Raw genomic sequence first — 25,433 nt, forward strand, 5'->3', positions numbered from 1 at the left:
TTTGAGAATCAAATTGCTTAAAGTCTGGTTCTCAGACATTAGTTAACCACACTATATCTTGATGTCGGTTAAAAAACAATCTATTATTATACATTAAAAAAAATCTAAATGCAAAACAATTAAAGAGTGACGTGGGGAAAAACAGAAAAAAAATGGATGAGCATTTAACTGATGATTATAAAGAAAAAGAGTCTTGAGTTACCAAAGAAATAAGCACCTATAGATTTTGTTAAAAGGAAACAAACAAAAAAACCCGCTCAGTGCTGGAGCAAACAAAAAATAAATGTTACAAACATGATAGGTAAGTAACTTATTTATATGCAGATCAGCAGGAAAAATAAATAATTCTCAAAGAAACATGATTAATCAACATATTTAAAAAGTTCAACCTCACTTAAAACCAGAAAATACACTTTTAAATGATAAGAGATGATTTTTCCCACCAAAAGTAGAGCTTGTGTAGGTTACATTCACTTTTGGTATAATAAAGTTAATAACAAAATCATAAACTAAATTTAAGAGAATCAAACCCTATTATTGAAGATTTAAAGGTTCCATTTACAGTATATACTCATTTAAAGACTTATTAAAGTCAGAAAGTTAATCAAGGACATTTTGAAAATAATAAAAATTTCACATGTCAGTATATGCGTTGCTTGGAAAGCTGTATTCAGAGTTAACTTACATAAAATGCTTTTATAATTAAGCAAAAAGCAATGAAAATAAGTGCATGAGCCCAAGATATTTAAAAAAAAAAAAAGGAAAGAAAATCAGCTTCAGATAAGCAGGAGGAAAGCAACAATGAAATTAAGAGTCCTAATTAGAGAACAAGATTGATAATTTAAAATAATCTGTTAGTTAGAGAGAAACATACATGGATACCCAAAGATGCACTAATGTTTGAAAAACATGAAAGTCAGAGAAACACAGGATGAATATACAAATGAGGAAGAAAGAAATAGGAATTTTCTAAAATTATGAAATAATTTTTATAAATATTTGAAAATCTTACTGAAATGAATGGGTTTTTGGAGGAAATTTTATTTCCAGTTAACTAAAAAAGTAGAAAACATAATAAGATAAAAACCATAGAAGTACTTGATGAAATAATTGCCTTCAAAAAGACTTATTAGGGTAGTTTTGTCTTTAAAAAATTGTTCCAAGGAACAGAGTTCTTATATAATGTAAGCTAATTGAAAGTATTAAAATATGGAAACCTACCAGTTTTTTGATGAGACTATCATTTTATATGCATATACACATAGATATACATATACCCACACCTATACACATACATAACATTCTAGATTCACATATATAACATTCTACATTGTTAACATTCTAGAATATTTCAGATTAGTACTGTATTATTCTTCATGGTAAATCTCTGTAAGTACTATAAACTTTTAATTCCTAATTAAATTAGTATTGCTAAAAACTTTCAGCAGGTTAGTAAATTAAAATAATAATGTTTACATATTGTAGATGATGTATCTAGAAAACTCTGAATCAGCTGAAAAACAGAACTTTAACTAATTCAAGGCAGGAGAAATGTGAAAATACAGATAGATTTATTTTGTGTTTCAGTGATAAAGTTAGTAAATATATTAGGAAAAAAATACTATTTCCAGAGTAGAAAAGAAAACTATGTATCACAAAACTTAGTAAGAAATGTATGACTTGTGCCTGTGTTTGGGGGGACTTTTTACATTTGAATTTGTCAAGTTAATTCTTAATAATGTAGAAATGAGAACATTGGTTGTGTAGTAGAGGGGATACTGATTGAAAAGTGGTATGAGGGAACTTTCTAGGATGATGAAATTTCTGTATCTTGATTGGATATTGATTATAAGAATATAAAAATTCAAAATTTATTGAACTGTTCTGTTAAAATCTGTGAATTTTACTTTATGTAATTATACATACCTCAATGTAGAAAAAAAAACAGAAGCAACCTAATTCTAGAATTAGGCTAAGGCTAGAATAAACATGAGATATCCAACCATGAGAACATTTTTGAGAAACAATAATGAAGGGAAGGGAAAGGGTTTTTTTTTTTTTTTTTTTTTTGTAATAAAAACTTATTATTAAGCTAGGTGATTAAGAGAGAAAAATGAAAAGAAATTGAGTTACAGACTATGGTATATAGGGAATTAGCATATCAGAAGAATAAAAGTCAGTTTGTGAAGCATGCTAGGATAATTGATTAAACATTTGGAAAAAGATTGAGTTTATCAGTATTAAGCAAAACTCAGTTTCCTGAGATCAGTTTCCTGAGATTGAAAGCTGGAATGTTAATCATGAACTCATTTAAAACACATAGATGTATGTGTGGGCATGATCAGAAAAGGCCTGATCTTTGAAGTAAGGGAGGAGTTTCTGAGTTTAAAATCCAAGATTAAAATACAAAGTTAAATTGCAAAGCAGATGAAAGATCTGAAATAGATGAAAAGCTAATATAGTCCCATTAAATGAACAACTTCTTGCAGTTGATAGGAAAGAAAAACCATTCCAGTAAAATATGGACAAAGAATATAAAAAAGCAATTCAGAGACATTAAAAAAAAAATCAGGGTTTTGGGAAGAGTATATTCAATGACTCTTATTAGATACATTTATCCATATTTTAAATGTCTTTGAGTAGAAAGTTTTTCAACTCAGAAAGGAAGTTGTTTCACCATAAAATTCCAGATTTCTGATTACTTTTTATTATATATCCACTACATACTTTATTAAGTTTTTCTTTTTTATTTTAGCACTTCAGAATCCAGAGGTGGTGGCCCTTCGAGGTGGACTAAACACCATCCTGAAAAATGTGATCGACTGTCAATTAAGTCGAATAAATGAGGCCCTAATTACTACAATTTTGCACCTCCTTAATCATCCAAAGACCCGACAATATGTGCGAGCTGATGTAGAGTTAGAGGTAGGAACTTTAATATCCTTTTCTAGTTTTATAATAATGACTTTAAATACATACTTACTCTTGCTTTGAAATTTTAAAGTTAACAGATGCAGCACAAAGTTAATTACCAAACATAAATTAAGACTGACTTTTCCTCAGCAATATTTTATAGTTCATTCCATTTGGACTGATTTGGAAATATTATTCTCAAGAATATTTCATCAATATATAAAGTGAAGTTTATTTTTTTATTATCTGTGAAAACTTTATTAAGCCAATTATAGCACAAGTAAAGTTGCATATACATTTATCTGCTTATTTAAGAGAACCGTTTCTTTTTAAGAACTTTAGTTATGGTAACTGTGTGAATAGCTCTTGCTAATTATATACTATTTATTTATTAACCCATGCTAAAATTCTCTGAACTTAGAGGCACTTGTTAGCAACTAATGACCATATATACTTGAAAGAAAAAGAATACGAATCTTTTCTTTTTAAAATATAGTGCAATTTAATTTTTTTAGCATTTCAGTGTTTTCTTACAGTTAGTCTAAAATAATAAGACTGCTTTGTACTCTTTTTTATAATAAAGTGTGTAGTGGAGGTTAGAACAGAATTACTACAAACTGATCTTATAGTTTATCTGTGTGAATGCACTACATTGTTGTCCATTGTAGATACCATTCAGAGTAAGAGTAAACTAAGGATTTGTTTATATTTGGGTATGAAATTATGCAAAGTATAAAAGATAAATTGTTCTCTAGCATGTTATTCTAAATCATTACATTGAATTTGTCTTCAGTCTTACAGTTCTGGTTTTATTAAGGCCAGTAGAAGTATCTGACAGCTTTTATCATTAACTAATAAGTAAAATTTTCTTCTCAGTAAGTCATTATTCATTGGAGTCCATTTCCCAATGGACTAGCATTTTTGATATTTTATAGTATGTTTAGTATAGTATAGTATGTTTAGCCTGTATAGTATGTATAGTATAGTATGTTTAGTATAGTATAGTATGTTTAGCCTGAATTTTTTTTAATCAGGTAGAACTATAATTTTAGGATTGGTGAGATGATTATAATAAAGGCCTGTTTTTTTATTCCTATGTAATTATAAAACAAATTAGCCAAGCCTTTACTAAATTAAAAAAAAAACCCTCAAAAGAATATGGTAGACATTTAAGTATAGGAGTGTCTTTGCTTATGTATCTATTTCTTTAAAACCACAAATGTTTGTTCTTTACTCTTCTAACAGGATTTCCCCAAAATAGCATAGTGATTTAGAGCATAGACTTTGGACTATACAGATCTGGTTTTGATTTTTTTTTGCTCCTGTAATCTACTAGCTTTATGACTTGGACAAGTTATGAGCCTCTCTTGGACCCATTTTTTTCTTACGTAAAAGGAAGGTCATGGTTTTCATTTTAAAGAATTATTGTGAACAATAAATACTGTCATAATAATAGTAGTTGTAATAACACCAGCTAACACTCATGTAATGCTTATAATGAGTTAGTATTTCCAGGCACTTTACATATGTTAATTCTAATCTGCATAAAATTCTGATCTTTGTACTTCAGTACCTAGCACATAGTAAATATTCAACAAATTCTGTTTACCTTAGATATCATTCTTCATCATCCACTTTAATATCATCATCTTCATTTTATAGTCACTAAGAATATTATTCTCATTTTTATTAATTATATTTTACAAAATTTGATTCTAAATTGATACTTTGATTTCCATTTCTTCATACAAAGGAACTATTTTCAGTGTTGCTGTCTCTGTTGTTAGGCTCAGGTCTGTCTTCCTCTTAAAAATCCCTTTTTAAATTTATTCTCACTTTAATTTCTGCTATCTGTGATATGTTTTGACCTCAGACAGAAAAATGTGTACATTTAATATAATGTATATAATGTATATACTATAGACAGTTTATAAGGGTTGTAAATCAATTGTAATTGTAATTTTTTATAGTAATTGTAACTAATTTACAATTACTATAGTAATTGTAAATTACAAATTGTAATTGTAAAAATTTTATAGTAATTTTTAAAACTTTATCTTTTAAAGTTACACTTCAGAGTAGAATAAATTCGATCGCTCATAGCATCTGCTATGGAAACTACAAAACTGGAATAATTATGAAAGTCATATATTTAAAGCAGCATAGAGCTGTGAAAGCAATAAGAGCCAGAAAGAGTGGAATTTGTGAGAGGGAAGATTCTTTGGGAGTTGCCCTGAAGATCTACAGATGCTCTTGGGGACATTTGCAGATTTGGGGCACAGGCTAAAGGCTAAGAACATGATGTGGGCCTAGTAGACCAGAGTATTTGGCAATCGTACAAGTTTGGTAAGCCTAGAGATAGGAAAAATCCCACACTAAGTCTGATATACTCCTTTAGATATTTGCTGAAACAAGACTGTGAGGGGCAAAAACTATGATGTTAGAACCTGAGGTGATAAGCACAATGAGGAACATGTTGTAGTCCTCAATGCATAGAATGCAAAGACCTTTTAGGAGGGGCCACGGGCAAAAGTTGGAAGGCCCAAAAGCAGTAGTGAATTTACACTGGTTATATGTAATTACTTTTTTTCTTGGGGCCATTAATTGATCAATATATAATTAGAAACTGAAAATCCAGGTAGGCCTTTGCTGGGATCAGAAAAGCCAAAGTAGCTTTCTGCATCTGTGTGGTACTAAAACACTGATTTCTTGTTCTTGAAATTCTGAAGCTTTTCTGGATGGGTAGCTAAAGATTTAAGTTCAAAACTTAAGAAGTACGTAGAAAAGATTCCCAGTCTCTATTGCTAAGGAGAAAAATATTTGCTAAGTTCTCTAGTGAAAATCCTGGAAGACCATACTTGAGGAACGGGGGAAAACCAAAGGTATCCACAGTCTTCTCAAAATTACAGTGTAGTCTCAATTTAACACAGTTGGTGATTAAGGTGATCAGCCCCCCACCTTACTCTACCTAACAGAGGAAAGGATAAACCATTTCTGATGGTGGTAACATCATTTGGAATATTCACAGTGTTTGACATTCACTTACTAATTTGATTGAATGTCATGCAAAAAGATATGATCATTTGACTAAACACCCAAAAGAAAAACATTCTATAGAACCATACCCACAGGTGATCCAGATAGTGCAGTTAGAGGGAAAGAGTTTAAAACAACCGTGGATGTTCTTTTAAACAATACCTGGGTGACAGTTGGTTAAATGTCCGACTCTTGGTTTCGGCTCAGATCATGATCTCAGAGTTGTGAGATCCAGCCTCACATCATAGCATTTGCTTAAGACTATCTCACTCTGCTTCTCCCATTCCGTGCTCACTCTCACATTCTCTTTTTTGCTGTCTCTCAAAGCAATCTTGAAAATAAATAAAACAACCATGTGTAATTTGTTCAGGAAAATTAAGAAAAAAAGAAGAAAATTATGAAATGGTGAATTTGAACAGATAATTGAAATACAGAAATGATTTCAGTGGAAGTTGTACTGAAAAAATACTTGAAATTCTGAACTCAATGAAAAATGCATTTTGGACAAGAAGATATTAGTAAACTAGAGGAAAAGTCAATAAAAATATCCAGGGTAAAGCACAGAGAGGAAAAAGAAAGAAATGAATAGAACACACAAAAGTGATAAGATATAATTTTGTCTTTGGAGAAGAAAGAGAAAATGGGCAGAAGCAAATATCCAAAGAGACAATGGCCAAGACTTTTGTTTCTGAAACTGATGAAACTTTATGCTCACAAAGCTCACAAACTCCGAATAAGATAATACAAAGAAAACATGTAGGCACATCATAGTAAGATTGTTGAAAACCAAGATAAATAAAAATCTTGAAAACAGCTTGAGGGGGAGAAAAAAACAAAAACTTGTTACTTTCAAAGGAATGCGTCTGATAGCTGATTCCCAGCAGAACTCTTGAAAACTAGAAGACAGTCAAATGGCATCTTTAGAGCACTGAAAGGAGAATATGCCAGCCTAACCCAAAGAAAATGTCTTTCAAAAACAAAGGTAAAATAAAAGATTTTTTGAGACTAAGAATAAAAAAAAGAAGACCATACAGAATGTAAAGAAACACTACTCTTTCTTGGATTACTTGTGCTTACGTCAGGAAGACACTACAGCATCCAAGGGGAGGTACCTGTGGAGAGGAGCTGAACTCTGTCACTGTCAATTAGCACATCGTGCATGAGCCATCTTGAAACAGGTCCTCCAGCTCCAGTCAAGGCGTCAGGTGACTGTAGCCTGACCAGTATTTTGACTGCAGTCTTAATGAGGGCCCCAAACCATAACTGCATAGCTAAGCCTGTCATAGATGGCTGTCTCCCAGGAACCATATGAAATAATAAATATTCATTGTTGCTTAAAAAATGACATAACACGGGGCACCTGAGTGGCTCAGTGGGTTAAAGCCTCTGCCTTCGGCTTAGGTCATGGTCTCGAGGTCCTGGGATCGAGCCCCATATCGGGCTCTCTGCTTGGCAGGGAGCCTGCTTCCTCCTCTCTCTCCGCCTGCCTCTCTGCCTACTTGTGATCTTTCTCTCTCTCTGTCAAATAAATAAATAGATTTAAAAAAAATATGACACACACAAAGAATAAAAGAGTAAAGGGAGTCGTCAAGGGGAAAATGATCTAAGACAAAGAAATTTAGGAAGGAACGAGTAGTGACAGAAAAGGCACATATATGACTAAATATAAAAAAATACTGATTGTTGAAAGCAATTTTAATAATGTCTTATGTATTTTAAGTTATATTTAATATTAAAAGTTAGACCACAGTAATGTAGTAGCCATGGTGAGAGAGTTGATAAATGAGGTACAGTGGTTAAAAGTTTAAAATAAGTGACTTTAGCAAGATTGCTAAATACAAGGATAATACAAATAACTTGGATTTTTTTATACTAGCACCCAAAAGAGGGTGTAATAAACCACTTAATAATGTTCAAAAATAGCAAAACTAAGTCATGGTTTTAAAAGTCAGGATAATAATTTTGGGTTAGGTGGTGACTGAATTTCGGAATAAGGAGGCTTTAAGGATTCTAATGCCTTCTTCATCTGGTGCTAGTTAGAGGGATGGACTTAGTTTGAGAAAATACACCAAACCTTAGATTCATGGGTTGTGCATCTGAAATTTAATTGGTACATTAAAAATACTCAAATTGGGCACCTGGGTGGCTCAGTCTAGTCTGCCTTCTGCTCAAGCCATGTTCCCAGGGTCCTGGGATTGAGGCCACATCTGGCTTCCTGCTCAGCAGGGAGCCTGCTTCTCCATCTCCCCTTGCTCTTCCCCCTGCTCATGCTCTCTTGCTCCGTCAAATAAATCTTAAAATAAAATTAAAAATCACGCATACATTCCTTGATGATTAGTTTGAAGAACCAAGTTTCTCAAACAGCATACCCAATAAAGATACAGAGAAGTGAAATTAATTTTAGCTTGTTACAGGAAGAATGTGTTTTATAATAAACACTAAATTTCTTCTTCTTTTTTCCTTTTTTTTTATTAGCGAATCTTAGCACCCTATACTGATTTTCACTACAGACACAGTCCAGATACAGCTGAAGGACAACTCAAGTAAGTACCATTTGTTCCTAGTAATTTATAAGGTAGTGTGTATGTTGCTGTTAAAACTTTTAGGTTTGTCTGATTGCATGTAGAGTTAGAGCAACAAGAGTTTAAGTAAATTCCTCAATGAGAGTTTAAGTAAATTTTCACTAATAGGAAATTTATGTTGTGATTCTCATAATTAGCTGTGGTTTAAAAAAGAAAAAAGTTATGAGAAATTTAAAGACTCAGAATTTCTTATTTAAAATAACGTAAGATAGATTGCAATAAAAACCTAGATCTTTAATTATTTTTCTGTTGTATGTATTTTTAGCATAATTGTATTAAGAGACTTAAAAGAATGAAATAAAACAGGGAATAGAATGAAGAGCTGCCTTAACAAACTGACTAAGCAGAAAGATAATCTGTAGAATTTTGAAAGTAAGGTTAGTGGGAAAGTAAAAGGAGATAAAGTAAAGGTTGTTTTCTAGGAATGAGGTAGGGTAATTTTCAACATTTTTTTGAAGAGAAAAGCCCATGTTCGTGAGATATTTTGGGATAACTATAAATTGATTTAGAGGTCAGTGTATTAACATATTATCTGTAAAGATTTTGCAGATGGCGCGATGATAATAAATGTGCTATGAAGTGTTTTTCTAGTAGGATTATTGCATTATAGACATAAGCACTTATTTAATAGGTAGAATATAACTTAAAATTCTTAAGTTTTAGAATATTGTGAAATGAGATATTTTATTGTTTTTCATTTTTCATTGTTTTTCATTTTTATGGAAGATAGTGAGTGGTTTTATATCTTTAATTACTTCTGTAACTATGGACTGATCACACCCTAACATTTCATGACCTGAGCAAGAAATCAAAATAGATGTTCTCTGTTTAAGACTTCTCAAATCTTCCTCCTGCTGAGTTGTGAATTGGGATTCTTAGGCTCCTTTCCTGGCTTTTCCTGATGACATTTAATATTCTCCTTATTGATGGCAGAAATGCACTTTCTACTGTTAACTGACAAATTACTATGAATGTAGCAGCTTAAATAAATCAATTTATTAGCTCACAGTTCAGTAGGTCAGAAGAGGTCAGTCAGATAAGAGCTGGCATAGCTTTTATCTGGAAGTTCTGATGAAAAATCCATTTCCAAGCTGATTCACGTTGTTGCAGGATTTACTTCCTTGCTATTGTAAAACTGAGATTTTTGTTTCCTTGCTGTCAGCTGGGGCCTACTCTCAGTTTCCAGAGGCCACCCTTCTTCCTTGGCACTTGGCTCCGTCTGTCTTCAAACAGAGCAGAAATTCCTGGAATCCTTTGCTTTGAATATCTCTGACTTTCTCTTCTGCCATTAGCTAGTGAAAGCTCCAGTTAGATCAAGCCTACCAGATGATCTCCCTGTCTTTTAAGATCTGCCAGGCTTTGTAAGGTTAAATTCGTCACAGTCATAGCAATGATACCGTATTCACAGGATCCAGGGATAGGGCATGGAATCTTGAGGGCATGGTAGACATTTTTAGAATTCTGCCTACCAGAATGAGTGAGAGATGAGCCTGGCTGTTTTTCAGAGTTGGAGGGATAAGGTACATTCTACCAAAATCCTTCCTTACCTGTTTGGTTCTGTGCTTTACTTTGATTTAGTTCCTGGAATATGGGTGGTTTCTGGAGTATTGGTACATTATGGCCAGGGAACAAGGGAAAATGGAGTGATTTTTTTTTTTTAATATTACAAATTTATTGAGTAGGTTAGAGATGGATTACTAGGCAGTCACTGTAGGTATGTCATTAACATTTTCTTTTCTTTTGAAGAGAGAGCGAGTGTGAGCAGGTGGGAGGGGCAGAAGGAGAAAGAAAGACTGAGAATCTTAAGCAGGCTCCTCGCTCAACCTGAATCCTGATGTGGAGCTCCATCTCATGACCCTAGATCATGACCTGAGCCTAAATCAAGAGTTGGATGCTTAATTGACTGAGACACCCAGGCACTCCTGTCACTAACATTTTTTTTAAGATGTATTCATTTATTTGAGAGAGTACAAACCGGGGGAAAGGCGGAGGGAGAGGGAGAAGCAGACTCCCCACTGAGCTGGGAGCCTTACATGGGGCTCTATCCCAGGACCTGGAGATTATGATTCAAACTGAAGGCAGATGCCCGACCATCCAAGCCACCCAGGTGCCCCTGTCACTAAAATCTTTACAAGAAGGAGCTGTGAAAACTTTATCCTGTAATTGTCCAATTCTCATTTCTTCTACCACCCTATCTTCTCATTTTAGTTTCTGTTACATTCTCATGTATTTGATGCTGCAGAGCTTAGTGTGGCTCGTTTGTGTATCTTTTTAAGTGTTTCATTTCTCTTTCACAGACTGCTCACTGTTCTTTAACTTGATTTTCTTTTTTTTTTTTTTTTTTTAAATCCAACCCCTCTATTTTTTTATTTCCCAGTCTCGGATTTCTGTATTCTCACAACTGTTAAGGCCTTTAATAGGGAAGACAAAAAGCACAAAAAAAACACAGACAGTTGAGAAAATAGAGGTGGTTGACATGGCATAAAGAGTGTAAGATTGCTATTAAGTATTGAAACAGGCCATAAGTCATATGTGGAAAATATTTATGAATATAATAGTTCTGTTGCTTGATTAATGGTCGAAAACTATTGCATAAGAAAACAGTATGATACTTGAATACTCAATTAGAAGAAAATAGCTGCGATATTAATAATATCTAGTTATTTCATATCAGTGAGTATATGGGTTGTTGAGCTTGCATGTTAGAAATGCTAAAATAAAGAAAAGTAAATGCTGAAATAAGTTTGGGGCAAGAATTTTCAAGTGAAGAGAATACGTGTGGTAGGGCATCTGGTTGGCTTAGTGAGAAGAGAATATGACTCTTGATCTTGAGGTCATGAGTTCAAGCCCTACATTAGGTGTAGAGATTACATACATACATCTATATACTTAAATAACAAACAAACTTTTAAAAAAAGAAAGCATGTGGTAAAAGTAAGAGGTAATTTTCTTTGCTAAGGGGTAGCCTTTTGACAGGAATGCTTATTAAATTGGGTGGTGCTGTCTGTAGTGCTCAATTAGGTATTAATGAGGTATCTAAGAATAATTTTCAGGAAGAGCAGGAAAAGTAGAACCAAATTGAAAAGTGGAATTTATAACTTACTTTAAACTATGTTGGGAGTTTTAAATTGGGGCAGGGGTCAATACATAATTGGGTAATTTTCTTTGAGGTAGATCTGACCTTTTTTTTAAAAACATGTTTTATTTCCTGTGTAAATATTTAAATGTTAACTAATGATAGGGTTTTTTTCCTGATATAGTAGAGGGAAATCTCACTTTTTATTTTAACATTTAATTTTTTGTGCCCTGCACCCACCGGCTCTCAGAGAAGATAGAGAAGCGAGGTTTCTAGCCAGTAAGATGGGAATCATAGCGACATTCCGGTCATGGGCAGGTAAGTTACTTGTGCTGCTTAATAAGAAAAACTTGATTCATTTTTTCAAATGTTAAATTACTATTGCAGCATCTAATTTAGATGTTAACCTGGTCTTAACTTTGTATGTTATTATTAGAGAGGGATTTGTACAAAATTATTACTAAAATTGACCATTTGTAAATCTGTGTGCTAATGATTACCTGGTTGATTAAAAAGTCTTGTTGTGGACATGAGCTTTCCATTTGCCTTAGGTAAATACCCAAATGGAATTGCTGAGTCACAAGGTGGATATATGTTTAGTTTTATAAGAAACTGCCAGACTTTTTCTCAAAATATTTATTTTATACTATTTTATATTATTTCATACTATTTAATACTATTTTATACTCCTATCATCAGCATGTACAAGTTCCAGTTGCTTGCATCCTTTCCAACATTTCACGTTGTCTTACATTTTAGCCATTCTGGTGGATGTGTCATGGTATCTAATTGTGAATGTTACTTAGATTTCCATAGTGACTAATGATACTAATTTTGTATGTGTTTATTGGCTATTTACTTCCTTTTGACATACTAATGTGCTTTAAATTGTTGGACTTAATTCTCCCACTTAAAATTTCAATCTATACAGATTATTTGAATTCTACCAATTATAGTTTTTTTATGCATTCAGTAAATTTTAAAATTATACTTTTTTTTTGTTTTTAATATTTTATTTATTTATTTGACAGAGAGAGATCACAAATAGGCAGAGAGACAGGCAGAGAGAGAGAAGGTGGGGAAGCAGGCTCTTTGCTGAGCAGAGAGCCCAATGCGGGCTCCATCCCAGGACCCAGAGATCGTGACCTGAGCGTAAGGCAGAGGCTTAACCCGCTAAGCAACCCAGGCGCCCCTAGAAGTATGCTTTTAAAAGACAAATGCCAAGCAAATTTTTTCATTTCACTTTAGGTTAAGGAGGTATTAGGTAAGAGAGACAGAACATTGTTCTACTCTCTCTAGTATTCCATCTCTGGGACTCACTCATCAGCAAACAGGAGGAATACTATGCAGTCAGATTGATGAACTTTTTTGAGTATGCAACAAATATTTAAATTTAAATGGTACAAGATAAAATTTAAATGATAAAATTACTGATAATCTCTAGTCAGTAGGGAAGTGTTACTTATGATAACCAAATAATAGCATAATTTTGAAGTTATCTGGAAAAATATCACAGATTTTATATTATGAATACATTGCTCTGTGTATTTTTTGAAATTTAAATCAGTGATTTTTTTTTCTTTTTTATCCTCTTTAGGTATTATTAATTTGTGTAAACCTGGAAACTCTGGGATCCAGTCTCTAATTGGAGTACTTTGTATACCAAATATGGAAATAAGGGTAGGCAAAAGTTACTCTTACTGTTTTATTCCCAGACTTTTAACAGAGGAAATTAATTATTAAAAAAAACTTATTTCACATGTTGCTTTTTCCTCATGAGTTGTTCATCTGTATCATAGAACATTGAAAAAAATACTTGAATAAATATTTGCTACTTAGTTGAACCCTAACACTAATGCAAATAATTTGAAATAATGATGTTGTTAGGAACTATGACTGAATTAAAAACTGGATTAAAAATACAAAATTAATTATGCTTTATTCATTTAAAAATGCAGACAGAGGAGGGCATTCTCATTGTGAAAGGTTCAAGCAATACAGAAATATATTTAGTAAAAAGTAAATATAGTATTTATGTATCTTATGCCTTCTAACTTATGTTTTTATAAAATGAGTGATGGTTTTCATTAAAATTAGGTCGTTAATATTTATATGCTTATTTATTAGATATATTCCTAAATTATTAGTGCATTGTAATTTCTACCAAACAGCTAAAAGAAATTGAAATTGGAGGGGAAAATATGAACTCTTCGGTGATTCTTCCTTTTCTACTTAAATGTTTTTAATTGTGCTTGAAAGAATAAAATTTGTTTTTTTCTTGTTTTTCTTTATATGAGCCAAACTTGGAGTTGAAAAATATTAGAAGATGTTAGCTAGGGGTTCCTTGCTTAAAATGTGAACTGAGAAACATTAGACCATGGAAATGGAAGGATATGATTTTAGATGGAAAGATCTATAAGCAGGGAAGTAAAGGTTGGGGCCAGTTCATGGTGGCTTACTTTGCAGGTGGTGAAAGAACGTGGTTTTTGGAGTTTGACCCACTATTTGATTCCTGATTTTAGTCTTTATAGTTCCATGACCTTGGGCAAATTACATTTAAATCTCTTTTTCCATATGTACTACAGTGGGGATAATAAAAGATTAATTGAAAAGATTAAGTCGTGTATGTAGTAAGCACACCATAGTTATCTCTGCTCTAGTATAGACCTGAGATGGCAGTTTTCTAAAATAAGGAGTTCTCTTTCTATCTGTTTTTTCTCTGTGAATAGGACATTTAAAACATCTGTTTTAAATTTTTAAATTTAAATGAAGATCCTTCCATAAAAATAAATGAACTGTATTTATTTGCACTTGCAGCGAGGTCTGCTTGAAGTGCTCTATGATATATTTCGTCTTCCTCTACCTGTTGTGACTGAAGAATTCATAGAAGCATTGCTCAGTGTAGGTAAGTATTGAAGTCCATTTGAATCTGTTCATATACTGTGATTTTTAAAATGGTTTATCCAATACACGGAGTCCCTCAAAGGCAAAATACTGAACTAAATATTGAATACCATTTTCTTACTGCATCATCATAGCATAATAAATTAATATAAAAACAAAACCTTAAATAAATTTCAAAAAATAAGAAATGTTAATTTCTTTACCATCACCCTAGATATTGCAAATGAGCAGTGAAATTCATAGAAAAATGAACAAAGAAAGAAAGAGCAAAGATAAGAAACTGATGTAGTTCTCAAATTAGATTATTTAATCCTTGCTATAGTTGTGTTTTACCCAAATGACTCCTAAGTCCCAAAATGAAAGAAGTTTAGATCTGTGTATATCAATAAATCATTTATTTGCTGTATGCCTTTTCATTTATTTTTTTTTAACATCTTTTAAAGATTTAGTTACGTATTTCAGTGGGGCAGGGGCAGCAGAGAAGGAGAGAATGTCCAGCAGACTCCTCGTTAAGGCCAGAGCCCCATGTGGGGCTCATTCCCACAACCCCTAGATCATGACCTGAGCCAAAATCAAGAGTTGGACATTTAAACCAACTGAGCTACCCAGGTGCCCCTCAGTCCTTTTTTTTAACCAATTTCTGTTTTTTTAACCATTTTACAACATTCATTATAGCCTGAATAGCCAATGGTTAACTGATGTGTTTTAGTGATTTCTCACTTTCTTCTAACTACCTAATTTTAACTATTTTAGATCCAGGCAGATTCCAAGACAGTTGGAGGCTTTCAGATGGCTTTGTAGCAGCAGAGGCAAAAACTATTCTTCCTCATCGAGCCAGATCCAGGTAGAATTTAGGGAAATAGTTCAAATTTATTATAATTTACCATTTTTTGGTAAATCATGTAATATACTGAGCAGTTTTTAAACTGATTCTGTGCTATGTTTATTTCTAGGCCAGACCTTATGGATAATTATTTGGCACTGATACTCTCTGCGTTTATTCGTAACGGGCTTCTAGAGGTAAGACTTACAAACCTTATTTTATTCTATTTTATTTTTTAAATTTTCTCTAACAGTTATTTCAGAGCAATAAGCATATGTGATGCTTAAATGTGTTCCTATGTACTGCTCAACGGTAATACTTTCTTTATATTTTCAAAGGGTTTGGTTGAAGTGATAACAAACAGTGATGACCATATCTCAGTTAGAGCTACCATCCTTTTAGGAGAGCTTTTACATATGGTAAGTTGAACAACTTCTGATTATGTTTCATACAATTAATGTTTTAATTTATAAAATAATATTACTTTGTAGTATCTCAAAAAGTAAGTTTGTTTTTTTTTTTTTTGAGTGTTTCTCTTTATGGTGCGAAGAACCCTTGATGCCTTGTATCTATCTATACGTGTGTGTGTGTGTGTGTGTGTGTGTGTAATGTGTCTATATAGTACAGGCTAGTTTTTTAAATGGAATATGTAAAAATCAAAAAGTACTGAATATTGATTTTTATACCCACTTTTAATGTTAACATTTTGAGTCTTAAAAATCTTAATGTATCTCAAAAAGATCTGTTGCCTAATAAGCAAGAAATTACAAAACTAGATATTGCCTCGGTCAGGCAGCAGTGGAATTGATGCAGCAATTAGTGCCTGAATTTTAGAAAACTGAAAAAAATTCTAAGTATAATTCCCTTGTTTGAAAACATTCTCTGCAAACTTGTGAGTTTAGGCTTAGAAGGTAAGTTTTTTGTGTTTTTTTGTTTGTTTGTTTTGTTTTGGGGGGTGGTTTGCCTTGATTTTATGACGTCAGTAACTTCTGGAAATAAGGCGCTTAGGAAGTGATCCAACTATTACCTACTCCCAGCAAATCAAGCGATGGGAGAACTGATTGTTTGCAAGATAGAATTCCTATTTCTAGGTCACCTGTTTGTTAATAGAATACTAAATAAAAACCATTTTAACTGGTTTAGGAAAAAGTAACCTTGTAGCAGATCTTTTAAAATTATGTTGTGATCGTCTCATATTGGCAAAGTACATTTTTGTTTTTGTTGTTTCTGTCCCCCCCACCTCTAGTATTTTGTTTTGTTTTTTTTTTTTTTCCACGTAATAGCTGGGTTCTGTGAGTGAGGTAAAGAGAATTAAAGAGTTTAATGGTCACTGTTTTATTTACCAGCGAATTATTTAGCCACATGCTCTGTTCTCCTTCAGTCCATCTATGGAAGAATAAGTAATACTGCAGGTTTTCAGATCTGATTTTTTTGTTTCTTCAGATTTTATTTATTTGTTACAGAAAGAGAGCACAAGCAGGGAGAGCGGCAGGCAGAGGGAGAAGCAGGCTCTGCTGAGCAAGGAGCCTGTGCAGAACTCGATCCCAGGACCCTTTATGACCTGAACCAAAGGCAGACGCTTGACTGACTGAGCCACGCAGGCGTCCCTTCAGATCTGATTTTTATATTTTTAATTGATTAAATTTTTTAAAGATTTTAATTTATTTATTTGTCAGAGAGAGCATGCATGTGCACAAACACAAGCAGAGAGAGAAGCAGGCAGAGGGAGAAGCAGGCTCCCCGCCAAGCAAGGAGCCCGATCAGGACTCCATCCCAGGACCCTGAGATTACCACCTGAGCTGAAAGCAGATGCTTCAGCGACTGAACCACCGAGGCGTCCCTTTTATTTTAATTCTTAATATATCATTTCTTGTAAGATTATCAATATTTAGAATTTCATGTTCTTTATGAAGGAATCTTTTTTATAAATTTCATTTTTTCCTTCCTCCATGACCAGAATTCTAGATTCCCTTGAAATAAAAAAGCTGTTCATTTTGAATATAGTGGTATTAGTTCATTGCTTGTTATGCTTACATTTTCTGGCTTCCACATTTGATTAATTTACTTATCCTCACTGGTAGAAAGCAGATTGTGTGGTGGGTTTTGTTTGGAAAGTAGGATTAATGTAACATTATAGCACTGGATCTAAGTTTTGATATGTAATCCTTTCAGATCATTTAAGAATTGAGTTTAATTGTAACTAAATTCATTTTAAGTTACCACTTAATGTTATAATAAAGGATCTGTAAAATTCGGAGTTTTATTAATGTTATATGAGTCTGTATCTTCATTCAGTCTCATCCTTACTGAAAGTAGATAAGATAAATTATAAATAAGTATGTATTGGAAAGTGAATCATTAAGTTCATTTCATGAGTAAAAGCTTTAGTATTTATCTGTGGATAATCTATTATATAAAATATTCCTATTTGTCACCTCCTAAAAAATACTATGTTTCATTTTTTAGGCAAATACAATACTTCCTCATTCACATAGCCATCATTTGCACTGCCTGCCAACCCTAATGAATATGGCTGCATCTTTTGATATTCCCAAGGAAAAGAGACTGTAAGTATCAGAGCTCTAGCAAAGACTGTGCCTGGTATATTTAATACCCATTTAGATGACCTTCTCTTCTTTTTAAAATTCTGTGTGTATATGTGAAGAGTTTGCTTGGAAATGCTTTTTGTGGGTGGGGAGGGGTGGAATTCTTTTGGATGCCTTACAGATGAGCGGAAAATTGATAGTATTATTTAATGTAGTCTACAAAGTATTATAGCATAGTAAAATAAAATCAAGTTTTTCTAGCATGTTTCTGGACCAGGACATAAACTCTACCACATCGTTAAAAATGGTGTTTGAGAATTTTTTGGACTGTTTTATGTTTTGAGTAGCAACTCGGGCTCTTTAATGTCTAAAGTACTTAAAGTTAATAAAGCACAAAGAATAGCAATGTATTCATTTGTATGTGTGGTTAAAAACTTTGGAATTTAGTAACCCATACTATAGGCACTGAAGTAAGCTAAACTTTTAAATCTGAAGGAGGTACTGCAAACAGAATTTATAAACAAAAGTATGCTAATACAGCTGTAGGTCTGCTGGAATTTCAGTGCTAATAATAAAATATAATTTAAAAGGTAAAGATGGAGAAGCTTGATTAGAAAGTGCTAGTAGAAATCTTTTTCATTTGGTTAAGATTATGTCTAAGCCAGGAGTCTGACTTCCTTCTGTCCTTCCTTCCTTCCTTTTTTTTTTTCTTTAATACTACGTATTAGAAAAATCTATATATTTAGACTTTTTTGTAGTATTAGTGAAATATAGTTCATTAACTGTTCAGAACTGTGAATTTTATTGACAGTTACACAGTTCTTAAAAGTTCAGTTAGCTTTATTAATTCAGAAGTACATATATGGGCCTCACTATAAATAAATAACATTCTTTTAATTTTAACTCTGCCAGTGAATTTATTAAGTTTGTTATTTAATACAATTAGATAAATTTATTATTTAATAGAATGAATAGAATGAACTTGTATTATAAACTGAGAGTTAACTAGGGATTATCTCAGTTATAACTCTAGGCTTCCATAAGTAATGATAGTTTTCAGGTGTTTTTTTTTTTTTTTTTAAGTTTATTTATTCAAGCAACCTATCTCTGTATTTACTGTGGGGCTCAAACTGATAAACCCGAGATCAAGAGCTAAATGCCCTACTGACTGAGCCAGCCAGAAGCCCCTATCAGTTTCATGATGGAAGAATGTGTTTCCCAAAGCCTGGTAGAGCTAACCTCTCTGGGTCAGATTATGGCCATGAATTTCAGGGTTCATCAGGAATTCAAATTTATCTTCAAAATTTCAGTAATAATAGTCTTATAACGTTTTTGTTTGTTTGTTTGCTTTTAGCTCAGCAAGCTTTCTTTACCTTCAATAGTTCCAATCTGAGCGCATCTCAAGGTTTTAAAATTTTAAATCTGATTTGTTTTTACTAGAAGTTCTGGAGTTGAGACTTCATTGCTACCAGATTCTTGAAAACTGTGCTTTTGTGGACCACAAACAAGGAATTAAAAATAATGTTTAGAAGGATACCATTAACAGTTGCAGATCAGTGTGGGAAAATAGAGACTGTACATACTGATACTGGAATCATCAGTTATCCACACGATGGGGAGAAATAAAATATTCCTGCCTTTTACCATAAGCAAAAATTCCTTTCAGGTGGATTAAGGATTTAAATGTGAAAAGCAAATTTTTAAACTTCCATAAGAAAAGAGAGGAAACTGGGTTCCTGATGTTTAGGAGTTCTTAAAACAGTATACAAAAATTGCCCACCACCACAGAAGAAAAGATTAATAAATATATATTTAGTTGGGTCTACATAGTGTTTCCTTTTTTTTTTTTTTTTTTTTAAGATTTTATTTATTTATTCGACAGACAGAGATCACAAGTAGGCAGAGAGGCAGGCAGAGAGAGAGAGAGGAGGAAGCAGGCTCCCCGCAGAGCAGACAACCTGATGTGGGGCTCGATCCCAGGACCCTGGGATCATAACCTGAGCCGAAGGCAGAGGCTTTAACCCACTGAGCGACCCAGGCACCCCTACATAGTGTTTCTTCATACAAATCAGCAGTGTTCTTGATTTTTTTTCTTTGTGGTTCAAATTTGATGAAATAATTTACTTTTTAGTAACAATCTCTAGCTTTGAATTTAAATGTTTTACTAATTTACCAAAGTGATCTCTAAAATTATGCTAGCTTTGCTACAGAATTAATTCATTTTTTTAAATTAGGCGAGCCAGTGCAGCCTTGAACTGTTTAAAACGCTTCCATGAAATGAAGAAACGAGGACCTAAACCTTACAGCCTTCATTTAGATCACATTATTCAGAAAGCAATTGCAACCCACCAGAAACGGGATCAGTATCTCCGAGTTCAGAAAGATATATTTGTTCTTAAGGTACTGAAGTGGAATGTCGCAGTTTTTAACTTAGTTTCTTAATTTTTAACTGATGGATTTTAATATGCATATACTTGCTTGAGTTAGCAGTTTTATTCATGCTTATGGAATTTCAAATGACTTTCTAGTTTTATAATGACTAGGCAGTTTAAAGTTATGTTTTTATAGCTTTTTAAAGTTAAAAAGCCTTGATAATTCATCCTTAAATGAAATTTAAATTGAAATTGAATTTTAAAAATTTGAACTTAGTTTTCTGAATGTGAAGATAATTTGCCTTAATTTTCCTTATTACTTTCTGATGATGTTAGGATACAGAGGAAGCCCTTCTAATGAACCTTAGAGATAGCCAAGTCCTTCAACATAAAGAGAATCTTGAATGGAATTGGAATCTTATAGGGACCATTCTTAAGGTAGGACAGACTACTTCTTGGTTATGGCTTCATTGTATTATTCATTGTAATTCATCATAATTATATTTTGGGACTTGATAAATACATATATGATATAACATATTGTGTTTTTCTAGTGGCCAAATGTAAATCTAAGAAACTATAAAGATGAACAGTTGCACAGGTATGTAACAGCTGTTTTGCATTTAAATTGAAAGAACTTATATTTGAGTTATATTATACCTGATACCCATGAAAAGTAATAATTGGTGTTTTAAAGATACATACAGGGGCTCCTGGGTGGCTCAGTGGGTTAAAGCCTCTACCTTCAGCTCAGGTCATGATCTCAGAGTCCTGGGATCGATCCCCGCATCGGGCTCTCTGCTTAGCAGGGAGCCTGCTTCCCCTGCCCTCTATCTCTGCCTGCCTCTCTGCCTACTTGTGATCTCTGTCTGTCAAATAAATAAATTTTTAAAATCTTAAAAAAAAAAAAAAAAGATACATACATACATTTTAATAGTTGGTATTCAGTAGGGACATGTATACATTTTTGTGTATACTCTTAACAACCCAAAAGCATCAGCTAATTCTTTTTCTAGTATTTATATTCTGGTTTTACTTTTGGAACATATGAAGTACTTCAGATGAAAGTTTCTCAAATGGGGTTAATTTCAACCATGTTGTAATCTTAGCCCTAATGCATGAGGATGACATAATGAGGACATAGTGTTACCCTCCTGAAATGATGGCCATTTTTACTATTCTGCTTCTACTTGCATTTGCATCTGACTTTGGAGGGTTAGCCATTTGTCCTCCTCTTTACATTCATTCCCCTTAACCAAGTTAAGGTGTTCTCCACACCTTTCATAAAACATACTAATGTTCATGGCATACACAGTACTTCAAGCTACTGTGCTGTTCCCTAGTAACCCCATGCATTTTTTACTCATTCTGAGTTTAGACTAATCCACTACCATTACTGATCTCATTCGATAAGAGAGCCTTTACTTCATGTTTCTGAAAAATTTATGTCCTTAACTTTATTATTTGGTTGTATTCATCTACTCATGATATTTAACTTAATATCTGTATTCAGTTTATACAAAACATATGTAAACTTGGAATAAAGAAGCTTAGCCTCAACTTTCCGTACTGGTTGAAAACAGGGATGAAGTCTCTTTCAGCTTTGTTTCTCCACATTCTGGAATTGGCACCGTTATTGGATTGGATTGTAATGCATGAAATTAAATTGAACTGAGTTAAATAGAAGCTTAGCCCGTAACGTTGAAAGTTATAACATTGAAATATAAATTATGCTAAAAAAAAAAAGAAATATAAATTATGTTCATTGCTTCATAAATTCAGTTTCTTAAATTTTACCTGCAGCTTTTGTGCTTGTTTTTTTTGCCTAATGGTGAAAAACAGACAGAATTGTAGTATGATTTATTTTGCTTACAATTATCCAGTGTAGGATTATTTTATAGAGTCATGGGACAAAGATTGTCACAAAATACAGTAGAAGAAAATTTTTATTCAGGGTTCTTCTTTGTATTATCCAAGCCTATCTTCTAGCTGTGTTATATCTGCATTTAGCCAGCTAGTGTCTTTGTTCTCTGATATTTCTTTGAGGCATCTCACCATAAAATTCTTATTTTACAAACTATTCTTCACAATTAAGGTGGGTTTTTCTTTTCTTTTCTTTTTTTTTTTTTTTTGTATTTTGTTGTTTTTGCATGTGTGCATGTGGGTGTAATGTACCAAATGTTTTTATTCCTTGCCATTTTTTTTAAACCCAAGACACATTCAAGACTTTATTATTATCTTAAGCTTTGGTTAAGATTTTAAAGTAATTTTGGTTTCTTTTTTGCTAATTTTATTTTGCTCTTAGGTTTGTACGAAGACTACTTTACTTTTATAAGCCCAGCAGTAAATTATATGCCAACCTGGATCTGGATTTTGCCAAGTCCAAGCAGCTCACAGTTGTGGGTTGCCAGTTTACAGAATTTCTTCTGGAGTCCGAAGAGGTAAGAAGCATTTTGAGTATTTTCCAGAGCAAATGTTTTTCACTAAATTTTCCCTCTTCCTTTTATTTCTGAGTATGTATAAGTTGTATTTAGAAACATAAGGAATGAGCTCAGACCTAGATTTGAATCCTGACTTTGTCACTAGCTAGTTATGTGACTTTAGACAGCTTATGTGTCTTATAGAATACCTGGTTTTCTCTTTGTAAAATGGGAGATAATACCATCTTCATGCAGGATTGTGTTGAATGAAATTTAAAAGAACATACTTGGTGGTTGATATCCATTATTAGTAACTTTATCATTATCATTACATTTCTTGGATTTGATTAAAATTAATTTTCTAATTATAGTCACTAAGTGCTTTTCCAGTAATATCACAATGTATTTGCTTTTAGGATGGGCAAGGATACTTAGAAGATCTGGTAAAAGATATTGTTCAGTGGCTCAATGCTTCATCTGGAATGAAACCTGAAAGAAGTCTTCAAAATAATGGTTTATTGACTACCCTTAGTCAACACTACTTTTTATTTATTGGAACACTTTCTTGCCACCCTCATGGAGTCAAAATGCTGGAAAAATGCAGCGTATTTCAATGGTAGTTTTTTCAGTATATTCCTGAACTTAATCTTTAATGTAGTCATAAGTAGCATGCTTCTTATTCCATGTACATATATTTGGTAAATTCTGTTAAAACCCCCCCAAAATTAGAGTTATCTTGATGCTTTGTTACTCTTTTTTATGTGATATTTATCATTAAATGCTTTTTTCTAGAAATGCTTGTTTATATTTTCATTCCCCCCTCCCCCTTTTTTTTTTAAAGTCTCCTTAATCTCTGTTCCTTGAAAAACCAAGATCACTTACTGAAACTGACCGTTTCTAGCTTGGACTACAGCAGAGATGGCTTGGCAAGAGTTATCCTTTCCAAAATCCTTACTGCAGCCACTGATGTGAGTATAACATTAACAGAACTGTATTTTTTATAGCTGTATTTTTTTATTTTACTTCATAAAATTTAGCCAAGCAAAATTAATTACTAATTCTAAGAATAGGGTATGGGGTTTGAGTTTACTTTAAAATAGTAGTTCCTCCATGGGGCGCCTTCCTGGGTAGTTCAGTCAGTTAATCGACTGCCTTTGGCTCAGATCAGGATCCCAGGGTCCTGGGATCAAGCCCCATATCAAGTTCCTGCTCAGTGAGGGGGAACCTGCTTATCCCTTTCCCTCTGCCACTTCCTTCTGCCTGTGCTCTCCTGCTCTCTCTCTCTGTCAAATAAGTAAATAAAACCTTTAAAAATAATAATAAAAATAAAACAGTAGTTCCTCCAAGGAACCATATACAGTACCCATTTCTTTCTATAAAGGGGAAGAAGCAGCTAGATTAAAGCAAGTATTTTATTTACCTAGTACTAAGAAAATATATCAGGGGCTAGACCCTCAATTCCATTTCTTCTGCTCTTTTCAAATAGCAAAACTGTCCCAAAATAATGTCCAAATAGACTATCCATGAAGTTTGGGTTTTATTTGTTTGTTTTTATATTTTCATTTATCTTTGTAGGCCTGCAGGCTGTATGCAACAAAACATTTAAGAGTATTATTGAGAGCTAATGTTGAATTCTTCAATAATTGGGGCATTGAATTACTAGTTACCCAGCTACATGATAAAAACAAAACGATTTCTTCTGAAGCTCTTGATATTCTTGATGAAGCATGTGAAGACAAGGTGAAGGTTTATTACTTTATAATAAAATAATTGGACATGATTCTTACTCAGTTATTTTAATTATTAAACTTTATTAAAGTACTGAATTTTAATAGAAAATTATGTGAAATTATAATGTACTTAATATAGGTGTTTTGGAAACAATTTACTATCATTTTGCAATTGTTAATTTGCCTGATAATTACTTTCTTTAGGCCAATCTTCATGCTCTTATTCAGATGAAGCCAGCTTTATCCCACCTTGGAGACAAGGGTTTGCTTCTTCTCCTGAGGTAAATGTTAAGTAAATTTAAAATGTTCAGTAAATTTTAAGTAAATGTTAAGTAAATTTTTCTTGTAGTTATGTTTTTTGTTGTGTTCTCTTTAGCGCAGTGTATTTTAAAGCTGGATTCAATCCAAATAGGAAACACTTTAAAGAGTTTAGTGTTAACTTCTGAAAGAGGCCTATTTTAGAATCTTAGATATCCTTTAATACTGAAACTCTGTCTTTTCATTGTTTTCCTTAATGTTTCTTTTACATTTCTATATCTCCTCATAATTTTCATGACATTTTCTTTACTGTGGTTGAATTCATGTGTTTTGCAAGATTATGAAAATTTATTTATATTTGAAATTATAGTAAATAATAGTTGACCTTTTACTGTCAGGATGAAACAATTCCTAAAGTCTTTTAGCTCTTTAAACATGGTATTGCTTAAGATATTTTTGCTCCTTAAACACTTGTGGTCAGGCTCTGTGTTAAACTAAATTGTTTTAATTTACAGATTTCTTTCCATCCCAAAAGGATTTTCCTATCTGAATGAAAGGGGTTATGTAGCAAAACAGTTGGAAAAGTGGCACAAGGTAATTTTCTGTTGAGTAAGCTTCAGTTTATATCTTAGGAAATAGATCTATGAATTTAGAGGATTTTTTCATATCAGTGTTTTGAAGCTTAAGAGGTCAAATATTTAAACATTCATATGGGAGGTTGGGGAGCCAGGTGGTGAGTATTATGGAGGGCACGTATGGCATGGAGCACTGGG

General features: G+C 32.9%; 1 protein-coding gene across 5 annotated transcripts in view; it reads left to right on the forward strand.

Moving 5' to 3' along the window:
- The window catches only part of RICTOR (RPTOR independent companion of MTOR complex 2), a 129,718-nt gene that overhangs the window by 71,535 nt on the left and 32,750 nt on the right, over positions 1-25,433 (forward strand). For all 5 annotated transcript variants that reach the window (XM_044232512.1, XM_044232514.1, XM_044232513.1 and 2 more), the window contains 18 exons: positions 2,756-2,925; positions 8,425-8,492; positions 11,858-11,925; positions 13,205-13,287; positions 14,425-14,512; positions 15,265-15,355; positions 15,465-15,531; positions 15,673-15,753; positions 17,801-17,901; positions 20,115-20,280; positions 20,589-20,690; positions 20,807-20,853; positions 22,558-22,693; positions 23,089-23,288; positions 23,514-23,640; positions 24,248-24,412; positions 24,607-24,683; positions 25,176-25,254. In XM_044232512.1, coding sequence (XP_044088447.1) covers positions 2,756-2,925; positions 8,425-8,492; positions 11,858-11,925; positions 13,205-13,287; positions 14,425-14,512; positions 15,265-15,355; positions 15,465-15,531; positions 15,673-15,753; positions 17,801-17,901; positions 20,115-20,280; positions 20,589-20,690; positions 20,807-20,853; positions 22,558-22,693; positions 23,089-23,288; positions 23,514-23,640; positions 24,248-24,412; positions 24,607-24,683; positions 25,176-25,254 — 1,916 coding nt within the window. The remainder of the gene's footprint in view (positions 1-2,755; positions 2,926-8,424; positions 8,493-11,857; positions 11,926-13,204; positions 13,288-14,424; positions 14,513-15,264; positions 15,356-15,464; positions 15,532-15,672; positions 15,754-17,800; positions 17,902-20,114; positions 20,281-20,588; positions 20,691-20,806; positions 20,854-22,557; positions 22,694-23,088; positions 23,289-23,513; positions 23,641-24,247; positions 24,413-24,606; positions 24,684-25,175; positions 25,255-25,433) is intronic.

The sequence above is a fragment of the Neovison vison genome, chromosome 1 (assembly GCF_020171115.1).
Source record: "Neovison vison isolate M4711 chromosome 1, ASM_NN_V1, whole genome shotgun sequence".
In the NCBI taxonomy this organism is placed as follows: domain Eukaryota; kingdom Metazoa; phylum Chordata; class Mammalia; order Carnivora; family Mustelidae; genus Neogale; species Neogale vison.